This window comes from Orycteropus afer, unplaced genomic scaffold, assembly GCF_000298275.1.
Source record: "Orycteropus afer afer isolate SDZICR_OR568_19922 unplaced genomic scaffold, OryAfe1.0 scaffold00019, whole genome shotgun sequence".
Classification (NCBI taxonomy): Eukaryota; Metazoa; Chordata; class Mammalia; order Tubulidentata; family Orycteropodidae; genus Orycteropus; species Orycteropus afer.
The window spans coordinates 4,035,930-4,048,661 of record NW_006921606.1 but is presented as its reverse complement, the minus strand read 5'-3'; the positions used below and the strand labels follow the sequence as shown (position 1 = coordinate 4,048,661).

Sequence of the window (12,732 nt, the reverse complement as noted above, 5' to 3'; positions counted from 1 at the left end):
TGCTGTTTATTTAGACAGACCTTGGGGGTGGTAGTGGTGGGGAAGAATAGCTTGTTTTGAAGTCTAAAGGTATTAGCAGGGGGGAGGAGCAGGGAAGACCTTAGTTGGGCTTGTTGGAAGGATTACCTCCTCATACAAATTATCAGGAAATGTCTTATTTCCCAATTTTCTCTGAGGAAATAGCTATTTGTAGCATGAGGCTTGTATTTTTAAATTGTACTACTTATTCTACGTATAAAACAACATAAGACGTTTGATTATACTGTTTAAGGTTTATCCTTATAAATCTGTAATAGGAAAATTTGCAAGGTAAGTTGTTATTGGTAACAAGATTATTAGGAGATGTCTAACATACATATGAGAACAAAATGTCTTAAAGAGTTTTATTACATACTTTTTTTTTTTTTTTTTAAAGAAATGGAAGCTACTAATTAATTAAGAGATGAGTCTAACCTGTTCCTTAAAAGTAGCCCAGATAGAATGGCTTGCTAGAAGCTTTTTTTACATGTTTAAATTTTTGTATTTACTTAAAAGCTTTGAAAGCTCATTAAATTTTTTTTTTTGTATGCACACATACATAAGGTGCAAATTTCCACCAATTCAAGTAGGACTTTTCCTGTTTGCACAAAGTAGATCTCATTTTATATTGGATTTGAATACACACCTCTTTTGTGACCAGTAGGAGTGGGACTTAATTGTACTACATTTCCTTTAAAATATATTTTTCATGTTGTTAATCAAACAAGTTGTTTAGGTTCTTATAAAATATTTTACAGTATTTTGCTACTTTGGATATCTATAGAATAAAAACATCTGGAAAACAAATCAGAAAAGTATAAAAGAGGATGTGGCATCAGGTAACAAAGTGGGGAAGTTAGAGTAGTAGAAATAATGAAAGGTAAATATCATCTAAACATTTTAGTCTAAACTTTCCCCTCTCCACTCTCACCCCCTCAAAACCTTTTGAACTGAAATAAATTAAGTTAAAATACTTTAGGGAATAACCCTAAAGGATTTTCTTTTAAAAAAAAAGAACTCTAAAGTAAGGATCTTTAGGACTCTGGGTGATACAAATGGTTGAGCACTTGGCTACTAACTAAAAGATTGGTGGTTTAAATCTACCCAGAGATGCTTCAGAAGACAGGTCTGGTACTTCACTTCTGAAAGGTCACAGCCCTGGAAGAGCCGATGAGTACAGTTCTACTTCAAACGCACAAGATCTCCATGCGTTGGAATCACCTTGACAGCCAGTGATTAGTCTTCACAGTGTATAAATTGTTGATTTTTGATACTCCATATTTACTAACTCAGATCTATAGTAAATTCTTGAATGGTTTATTTCTTAAAATGTCCTTAGTGGTGCATTAATTAAATCAGAAATTCTAGGAAGGGTACTCATCTGACTCCTTGTTGTACCCCATCCTTTAGCTGCCTAGCATCACCCCTATTTTATCTAATATAATGGTATTACATTCGTAGTTGCCTTGGGTTTTCAGAAGGCCACAGGAGAGATTTCCTTTTAGGAGTTTGGAGATTTAAGCCTGGGTTTCTTTTTGAAATTCTTTATAATCTTAAGGAAATTGCTAAAAGTTTTGGTCTTAACATATATATGGTTATTAATTGGTTGTAGTATGAACTATTATTACTAAGGTTTATGTGATTTAGCAGTAGAAAATTCTTTGTTATTTAATGGACACAGAGACCAATTATTCTAAATTTCACGCATTTTACCCTTAAAGGTTGAACCCTGTGACCTAATGAATCCATGGTAAAAAGTAGACTCAGCTAGGATGTTACACCACCATTGTCGAAGGAACCCTGAACTTCAGGAAGAATTGCAGATTCAGGCTGCAGTGGCTGCCGGGGATGTTCACACCGTACGAAAGATGTTAGAGCAAGGCTATTCTCCAAATGGCCGAGATGCTAATGGCTGGACCTTGCTTCACTTCTCTGCAGCAAGAGGAAAAGAGAGATGTGTCCGAGTATTTCTAGAACATGGAGGTGAGTTTACTAGAAACAAACCCCTTTTCCCAAGTAGAAACTTAAAACGAAATTGTATTTAGTTTAAAATATATGAATGCGTGTTTATATGTAATTTTTAATGCTTCTCTTTCATTTATACTCAATATCTTATTTTCTCTTGTGAAGATTAGTTATAATTACCCTGAGTTTTGGTTAAAACCATATCGTTTAAAGGATCAGTTTGGTGAATGATTATTCCTACTATTGTAATTAACGTACAGCCAGGTTTCTTCCCTTATCCCAACTACTCAACCCTTTTTAGATTTATCTGGTTGCTTTCATTCCCAAAACAGAAGTGGTACCCACAATTGGAGAATGGCACAAATTTTATGTTGATAATTGCTCAAGCAAGTAGACCTAGTCCCTTTAAACATCTTGACCCTAATAATACCTTATACTTTGGATTTACCTTTTATTGTTGATATTTTCTTTTATTGCTTTAAAGCAGTAACCATTTCCAGAATTATACATAGTTTCTAGGTATCATACAGAAAGATTGGTTATCTCAGGTCTAATTTTGGGTGTGTGTGTGTATGTGTGCGTGTATACTATAAGTATAAAAGGAGCACTGGTGGTGTAGTGCCTAAAGCATTAGACTGCTAACCGTAAGGTTGGTGGTTCAAACCTACCAGCTGCTCCGCAAAAGGAAGATGGGCCAATCTGCTTCTATATTTACCACCTTGGAAACCCAGTGGGGGTTGCTATGAGTTGGAATCTACTTGATGGCAGTGGGTTTGGATTTTTTTGGGAATGTATGATATGTAAAATTATGGAGCCCTGTTGGCACAGTGGATAAAGCACTTAGCAGCTAACCGAAAGGTTGGCAGTTCAAACCTACCAGCCACTCTACAGGAGAAAGATGTGGCAGTCTGCTTCTGTAAAGATTTACAGACTTAGAAATCCTACAGGGCAGTTCTACTCTGTCCTCTAGGGTTGTTAGTTGGAATTGATTTGATGGCATTGAGTTTTTTTCGTTTGGAACCTTCCTTTGATATTTTATACTTTTGCTTGGAAAAACTCTATTCTCGTAAATTTTTGAAACTATAATTTGTCCTACATGAATTTACTTTTTCTCTCAGCTGAATTCCAGCTTACTTTATTACACACATATTTTCTTTACAATTATGGTATAAATCAGTTTCATTGAGATTCAAGTTCTGTATATGCCATTCTGGGTCCTGGATTGCTCATTCATAGTAATTCATTTTCATTTTTAGGGTCTACATGTTACAAGGATAGCCAAACCTACTTGCATCCTGAAGTACAAAATATTAGACATTCCACAGCTCTGGTGAGGGTCATATGAATTGTGTAATATGAATTGGGTCATATGAATACTATGGATGTGACCATGAACTAATTGCAAGACTGATAGACCTGAGACTAGAAGTAGGCAGATGTCCCAGGGCCAGGAATAGTTAACTGTTGATAGGACCCAGCAATCCGCTGGCCTTTGCTGTCTTTGTAGCTGTCTTCCGTCCCTCCTGCCACTCTTGCTCATACCTCATTTCTCCCTAGAACTCGAGCTATCATCAACCCCAGTTTTCTGAAGTTAATGAAGGAGAAGTGTAAGAGGAATGCCAGGAAAAGATCTGAGAAAACTAAAAGGTGGATGTAGAATCAGAACACTTAAAATTCTGGCAATGCATCATAAAACTAAGACCAAGGTCAGAACACACGTTTTTTTTATTCCACTAGTCCTGTCCCTCTTCCCTTCTGCCAGCCTCACTTTTATTTTTTTATTAATATTTTATTTTTGGTGAAAAATATACATAGCAAAACCCACTCCCATTCAACAGTTTCTAGACATAATGATCAGTGACATTGGTATATTCTTCACATTGTGTCAACATTCTCATTATTTCTGTTCTAGTTGTTCCTATTAACTCAAACTCCCTGTTCTACAACCTTCTCATATATGTTTAAAATAGCTGTTGTCCATTTGGTCTTATATAGTTTTTTTTTTTTTTAATACTGTTCTCAAGGATGATGATCTTTACTTTTTATGCTAAACTGTTAACTTAGTTTAAAAGTGATTTCAGAGGATAGTTTGAATTCAAGGTTTGAAGAGCAACTTGGCCATAGTCTCAGGGACTTCTCCAACCTCAACAGGTTCAGTAAATCTGGATTCTTAAAGAATTTAAAGTTTTGTTCCACATTTTCTTCCTTTTTATCTTGATCCATCGATTGCATCCCTGGTCAGAACATTTGGTAGTATAGCTGGCACCATCTTTTGACCTCAAGGTAGAGAGAGTAGTTGATATAAGACAGTCCTGTACTCTAGTTCCTTCTCTGATTCATGGATTTCTGACTTTCTCTATTTTCTATGACGGAGAGAAACGAATGGTATGTGCTCGCCTCATTATTTAAAAAAATAATAATAATTAAAAAAAGCTCACTTTCCAGGATATATGATCTTGTCTCCTTGCAAGCAAAAGAAATCCTCCAAAAAAAAAAGACAAATAAAACCACAGTTCCCTTTTATTAATCACAATTCTGGTCTGTCTGGCCCTGCCCCAGGGTAACCATGGGTATGATTTTGGTGTTTATCTTTCTAGAGCATTTCCTGTTACTATGTATGTACTATAAGCAAATATGTGATATTGTTTTTTGTGTATGATCTTACACTGTATTATTATCCTGCAACTCTTGTGTTTTATGCAACTATATATGACTTGCGACTCGATGGCACATAACAACAACAACAACAACAGCATATATAACTTCAAGATTCTTTATATGGAGGCTTGGTAAATGTTTCTCTTAGGAGCCATAGATAAAATGTAAATGAATGAATGTGCCTGTGTTCTAATAATTTATTTACAAAATCAGGTGAGGGTCACAGTTGCCAAATCTTGTTAAATATATATTTTTATTTATATATTTACATATATATTTTTATTGAGATATAATTCACATAGAAATCACTCATTTAAAGTATATGATTTTAATTTTAATATATTAAAAAAGTTGAATGTTTATTATATTCACAGACTTAGGATATCACAAAGTTGGATATCCATCACTGCAGTCAATTTCAGAACATTTTCAATACCCCAAAAATAAACTCCACAATTGTTCTATAATAATACATACAGATCTACCTCATTCTTTCTAACTGCTGAGTGTAGGATTAGTATGGATATACTAGCATTTATTTAGCCATTGTTTTGTTTTAGTTGTTTTTGAGAATGGTTGAGATTCTCTCAGCAGGAGATTTTATTTTTTGAGACAGTAGTGCCTACATACTTGGTTAAAAACAAAATTAAAGATGCTAGAAATGGTTCAGTGAGGGGTTTTTAGCCCCACCCACTTAGTCCCTTTTGCAGAGGTAGCCATTTTGTCCATGTCCTTAGTATTCCTGTAGAGACACTGCAGATAGGCTGGAATGTTTTTTCATCATTTATCTTCCAGCCTGCTCCTGTTTTTCAATGTTGTATTCTACAGTTTGATTTTTTTTTCACATAACAGTTTAGCTTAGTGATAGTTCCTTGTCAGCATATGAACCTGTCACTGCATGGACAGTTTCTTTTAGCAGGATCAGCACAAGGCAGCTCCTATGAAGTAGAGGTTAAAGATGTCCCAAATGTCCAACTTTTCCAAACTGCTATACACTGCATCATCTCAAACATCAACTACTCCTTCTCCCCTCAGTATTCTCCCTCCCATCTTAGAGTTCTATAATTTACTGCAATGTCTCACAGAACTCACAAACTGCCTAAGAAATGACTCACACAGTTGTAGAGCCTGGCAAATCCCAAATCTGGGTCAGTGTTCTAGGTACCTAGTGCTGCTCTGACAAGAATGTACCACAAATGGGATGGCCTTAACAAATTCTCTCATAGTTTGGAGGCTTTAAGTCCAGGTTCAAAGTGCCAGGCTCTGGGGGCTGTGTGAAAGCTCCTCAACCTTGGGCTTCAGCTGTGCCTCTTGCTCCGACCCACTGAAACTAGAGGCATATCTTCACTCAGGCACCTACTGGGTGCTGAGGCTAACAAGCCCAACGTCAATAAATAAAATGGCACAGTCCCAATGTTACCAAACCACACAGCAGGCCATTAATGCGAGTTCATTAAAAGTCCCAAGATCAGCAGATCATGGCAGGCTGCTGAATAACAACTAGGCTATATGCAGGCTTCAAGCATGCCATCAGCTAGAGACCATTCCCACAGCTGTTTCTTATATACAGGAAGCAGACCACATCCCTAAAGCAGCTACTCAGCTGCTTGTGGTAAGTCCCACTATGGAGTTGATTGCCAGTCTCATCATGGGAAATAACTACCACCAGCTGCCCAGTCATTCAACCAGTCCCTGCCAAGTTGACACACAAATTTAACTACCACACCAGGCCATCAGTCTGGAGCATTCTCTTCACTGACGTGGTTGCAGGGGCTGATGAACTCAAATTGGCAGGTCAAATGACAGGTTGCTGCTCATTAAGGCTGGTGGAAGCTGGTGAATCAGGTCAGACGATAGGCTGCTGGCTCATATCCCAAGAACTGGAGATCAGATGATGACAAACCAGATGCAGAATCCAGAGCAAGAGAGAATTTTGCCAGAGCACTCATATATATTAGATGCAGACTATACCTTCAAGGAAACTAGGAATGAGTCATATTAAAGCATTGACTGAAGATGCACTAATCCTGGCTCATTAACATAGCAGACCACTTGCTCCAAAATGAGACCATAACCACAGGCTTAGGGGCTAGGATTTATAATACATCAAAAAATGGAGGGTGATGGGTAGAAGGATCATATTAGATAATCCAGTGCGCCACAGGCACCCGCTGGCTCTTGTAGCCATTGGTCCTTTCATACTTGAAAGATTTACTTTCTCTTCCCAATCATTTTTCCAGTCTAAAACAGTCATTAACAGTTAGTCCTTCAGTAGGGCAGAGTTCTAAGGGTGAGGTTACTTAGGTACCAGCATCCAGGTCTGCTGCAGGTGTCCTTCTGATCTGGTCAGGTTATCTAAAAGTTTGACTTGTCTTCACCTTTTCTGCTGTGCAAGTCCAGATTGCTGCTAGCAAGACTAGTCTAGCAATTGCTTCACCCTCAGTCCACTCTTATTCATGTTGGGTAGGGTTACATAGGTACAATATTAGTGGGCTGTCTTGACCACTAGGCAGTACAGCAGTATTCACTGTCAACTCCAGTTTTGCCAGTTAGGTGGAAGGTACAACCCATCCCATCAAGCCCTTGGGAAATCTAGCACATAAATTCAGGGTTATAGATCTCTTGTGATCTTAGTGATCACCCATGCTTCTGGCATCTATAGCTATACCCCTGGTCCTTGGACAACAGAATCTGGCAGGAGGAAGCAACTTCAGATAATGTGGGGAAAAATTGTACAGTGGCACCAGTGTCCTCCCCCACTCCCTCTTCTCCACATCCCCCAGAGAAATGTAGGAATCTGTCCAGTGGTGATCCTTCCTTTGCCTGCCTCATATTGTGAGCATACACTCATGAAGGTGTGTGAACCAGCCCTTCATGCCTTTTTCTCCCCTGTTTAGATAACAAATGTTTCAGTTGCCTATTCCAACTATTTATCAAACCATTATTGTGAGGATAGTATACAACATAGTATGTGCATTTAATAAGTTTTTATTTTTTTTGGCCTGTTGCTACACTGTGTGGACTATAAAGTGTGTTCCTTGGTTTGAGAAAGTCTATCTTGGTGGCCCAAATTGGTACAGTATATTTTCTTCCAATCACATAATGGTGTTTTTGGCATTCACATCTGTCATAGATTTGCAGTGCCCAGTCCAGTAAGTATCTGTTCCTGTGAGGACCCATTTGTAGCCACCTGGTACCACTGGTATCATTGGGCCAATATAATGAACTTGGCTTTTATGTCTAGGGCCTTCTCCCTAGGGAATCTGTCCCATAGCCATCTACAATCTGTGTCTTTCTTCCTGGCAGACAGAGCAGTCCTTACTGACATTTTGTATCTCAGAAAGTATAAGAGGGATGTACCTAAGATTCAGCCTATGTCTGGATTGCTGCAGCATCCTCGTGTCTGCTCATTTCATGGACCCAGTCAGCCACCTCAATGGAGAATACTAACATGTCTACTTACTGATTGCAGTCGCATCCTGTCCTAGTTCTTTAATGCCTCTGTAACAGAAATACCATAAGTGGATGGCTTCAACAAACAGAAGTTTATTCTTTTACAGTATAGGAGGCTAGAAATCCAAATTCAGAGTCTTGGCTCTAGGGGAAGACTAGGCTAGAAGTCTGAGTTCAGAGTGCCAGCTGTATGGACTGGGTAGAGGCCTTTCAACCTTGGGTTTCATCTTTGCCTTCCAGGCCCACTGGAGCAAGCTGGAAGCTTCTCCTGAATCACTCAGCTGCTGGCTGCTGAGGCTAATGAATCCAAGATTGGCAGGTAAAATGGCAGATTGTTGGCTTACAGGCTGTGCAAGTAACAATCTCAAGATTGACAGGCAACATGGCAGGCCACTGGTTCAAGTCCAGGAAATGAAAATGATGATGGCTCAAAGGCAGCATCCAAAATGAGGCAAAAGCTAGAGACCTTTCCTAAAGCTTCTCTATATATACTGGAAGCAGGCCACACCCCAAAGGCAACTCCCCTTCAGCTAATTAGCTGTTCACAGCAGATTCTACTATGGAAGTGATTATACCACATCCATTGTCATCATGGGGAATAACTACATCAGAGCTGCCAAGCCACTCAAATTCAGGCCTAGCCAAGTTGACATACAACCTTAACTGTCATACTTTCTGTTCTAGGAACAGGGTACTTCTGATGGGACATACCCTAGTGCTTTCCATAGGCCCATGCCCCACACACTGTCCCCTTAATAGTCCAATTTTTCAGTGCTCATTTGCCTAACAATATAGCCAGGCTATTGGCCACTGGCTATGTGTCTGTAAAAATCCAAACATATGGGCTCTCATCATTGCCCAGTTCTTCCATCACAGCTATGAAGACAGCATGCAGTTCAGCTCATAGAACTGACCTGTGCTTACCTTCTTCAACCAGGGCTTTTTTTTTTCTTTTTTTCTTTAATGCATTTTATTGAAATATAATTTATGTACAGTGAAACACACAAAACTAAAGTGACATGGGTCAATGCATTTTTTTTTTTTTTTCAGTGTTCCCTCCTCTCCCCACCCTTCTCACCCCTGGCAACCAACAAAGAAAGTTTCTCTCCATATATAAACCTTTCCTTGATCCTCCACAACAATAAGTAATATTATATTTGTCCTTCTATGATTGACTTATGTCACTCAGTATAATGTCCTCCAAGTTCATCCGTATTATATGGTGTTTTGCACACTCTACATTATTATTTATTGCTGCATAGCATTCCATTTATGTGTATGTACCATAGTTTGGTCATCCCCTCTTTTGACTTAGAGATAAGTCCCTTGCCAGATACGTAGTTACTAGCAAATATGCATTTGTTGCTGTCATTTTTGTCATGTGCTTTTTTGTGGTATCGATTTCTTTGTTCCATATAATTTTCTATGCTGAGCCCATTTTGTTTATGAATCATGTTATCACTTCCTTCATTGCTGTTGTTTTAGTGTTTGCTGGATATTTATGCTCGTCCTCTGTTTTGATGTGAAGGTTTATCATTTTCTTTGAGGTTACCCTGTGATTTATAGTTTCCTTCCCAAGTTTAGAACAGTCTGTTTTATCTTGTAGTGTCTTGACTTCTCTACTATCTAGAAGTTCTGTAGTGACACAGTTTTTTCCCTCTTTTTGGTTTGTAATTGTCCTCATTTGTCAATTGATATCTCTGGTTCCCTGTTTAAAATCTTGTAGGCTTATTTACTTTGGATACTTCCATAGCAGGGTTGGTTTCTGGGTTGTATCATCATGTGTGTTAATGGCCAGTTGTTGTTGACTGTTGTTGCTTCTCTGTCCAAAGGGCTTCCTTTAGCCTCTCTTGTCAGGTTGGTCTGGTTTTAACAAATTCCCTGAATGTCTGCTTATCTGGAATGTCCTAATTTCATCATCATACTTGAGGGATAGTTTTGCTCGGTACATAATTCTTGATTGGAAATTTTTCTCTTTCAGCGTTTTATGTATACCATCCCATTGTTTTCTCACCTGCATGGTTTCTGCTGAGAAATCTGAGCTTAGTCTTATTGGTTGCCCCTTGTAGGTAACTTTTAGTTTTTCCCATGCTGCTCTCATGATTCTTTCTTTATCTTTGGTTTTGGTAAGTTTGATGATGATATGTCTGGGTGATTTTCTTTTGAGGTCTATCCTGTTTGGGGTTCATTGGACTTCCTGAATGGATATATTCTCATCTTTCATCATACCAGGAAAATTCTCTTCTGACAAATCTTCAACAACTTTCTCTGTGGTTTTATTTGTCTCTTTCTGTTCTGGAATTCCAATGACACATAGGTTATTCCTTTTGATGGTATCCCATATGAACCTTAGGCTTTCTTCATTTTGTTTTGATCTTTCTTCTATTTATCCCTTTCCGAAGAAGTGTTCAGTATTTGCCTTCAATCTCCCTAATTCTGTCTCTCATTGATTCAGTTCTGCTCCTTTGCCCATTCAATGTCTTATCTATTTCTGAAAATTTATTTCTGAAATTTAATCTTCTGGATTTCTGTGTGTAGATTTTGTATCATTTCTAATTTTTCATTTATTTTGTAATTCTTTCAGAATTTGTTGTATTGTCTTTCAGAATTGTTCTAGGGTTTACTCTGTGTTTCCTTTATCTGTCTCTCAAGTTGAAGACACCTAAATATAATTGTTTTGAATTTCTTAACAGGGAGTTCCAGTGCTGTGTCTTCCTCAGGGATGTGTTTTGGGTCTGTGTCCTGGTCCCTTGTTTATCCTGCTTTATCTTGCTTCTTTGTGTGGACTGTGATGCTCTGTTGTCTCCAAGGCATTGTGACGTTTTTGTGTTTATATCTAATTGGTGATTGTATATTGGAGTGACTGGCCCATGATTTTTGTTTTCTTTGTATGTTATCTATGCAAGCAGGGTACTGTGCTGTGCTCCTCTATTCACTAGTTGACTGCACTTATACACTCACCACCTGTCTCCTTTCCTGTTGTCAGCCTCTCGAATGTGCCTGCTGACTTTGGCAAAAAGAGCCTATTCTTAGGTCCCTAGAATCTGAATAAGAATGCTCTCTCTTTAAAATCCAAAATGGTTGCCACTTGTATAGATTCAAAATGGCTGCACCCTCGGTCACTTTAAATATCCAAAATGGCTGCCACTTGTAAACATTCAAAACGATTGCTCCCTCAGTAACTTTAAATATCCAAAATAGGTCCCATTTATAAACATTCAAAATGGCTACGCCCATGGTCACTTTAAATATACAAAATGTAAATGTGTAAACAATCAAAATGGCTGCGCCCTCCAGACAGCAGAAAGTCAACAGCTCAGGTTGTCTCCCACCTTGCTGTTTCCCTTCCTAGTCATATGCCACCAGTGCAGTTGTCCCTGCAGCCCTTGGTGACCAGGGCTGATATTCAGGTCAGTTCTCAGGTCCCAACACCACTTGGAAATATTCAGGCTGTTGGTCCCATCAGAGTAGCTGACAATCCGCAGCTCTGACCATGTCTGTACTCACTGTTTTTGTACAGGTTTTTCCACTAGTTGATGCCTAATCCACTTTTGTATAGTTCCTTTCAAAGCTCAGGGCTCCAGGATCATCTTCTGTATCTCTGTCAATTGGTTTTTCTTTTCTTTGTTGAAGAGAGTCTGTGTTGCTTGTCTGCCTGTTCCTCTGTCTTACCGGAAGTCTCTCCATCTGCTGGTCTTGATGCAGAGCTTTCACATCAAATGTCCATGTACCCTGCACTGCCATTTGTGAACAAGCAGCCTTCTGCTGAATAGCAGAAAGTGTTACTGGGCACTGTCCATATGGTAAGGGGATCTGATAGCTTCTTTGGTGGTTCTAGGGTAGGAACTATGGGAAAAGAGGCTGCCTGCTTGAGGCTATGGTGAGTGCCTCCCTGCATTCCCATAGTAGCTTGTCACTCGTAGGAACCATTTCTCTTTTATCATGAAACTATTTTGGGCACAACTTTTTTTATTAATATATTTCTCTGACAGCAGTGAAGACATCATGTGTGTTTTAGGTCTCATGATTATTTTATGTCCTTCTGTCATTGTGGCAATCTCAGTCAATGTCCAGTAGTGAGTAATTGCCTTTCAGATAGCATGTATCATGCTGCAGCATCTGGAAACTTTCTAGTCCAGAGTCTCAATGGCCGCTGTAGGGCAACATTCTCAGGTTTTTGCCATAAGCTCCAGTCTGTATGAACATGTGGCAGCTAGTTCCAAAATTATACCTGAATGTGGATCATGAGGGCCTAACTCAACAGAGGGTGTGACTGCTCTCTGTAATTCAGACATAGCCTGATGTTGCTTAGGACTCCATTTGAATACAATTTTCTTCTGAGTGGATTTATGGATGGGAGTCTGCAGTATTCCCAGATGTGTATATACCTTCTCCAAAATCCAAATGTTGTTGTTGTTGTTGTTAAGTGCCGTCGAGTCGTTTCCGACTCATAGCGACCCCATGCACAACAGAACGAAACACTGCCCGATCCCGCGGCAGCCCCACAATCCCTGCTATACTTGAGCCCGTCATCGCAGCCACCGTATCAATCCATCTCCTTGAAGGCCTCCCCCTCTTTCGTCGACCCTCCACCCTACCAAGCATGACATCTTTCTCCAGGGAATGGTCCCTTCTTAC

At 39.1% G+C, this 12,732-nt stretch overlaps 1 protein-coding gene across 1 annotated transcript in view; it reads left to right on the top strand.

Moving 5' to 3' along the window:
• The first annotated feature begins 1,790 nt into the window (after nt 1–1,790).
• Nucleotides 1,791–12,732, top strand: part of ASB7 (ankyrin repeat and SOCS box containing 7) — an 88,182-nt gene continuing 77,240 nt past the window's right edge. Inside the window, exon 1 of the mRNA XM_007959938.2 lies at nt 1,791–2,001. Within this exon, the coding sequence (XP_007958129.1) occupies nt 1,791–2,001 (211 nt within the window). The remainder of the gene's footprint in view (nt 2,002–12,732) is intronic.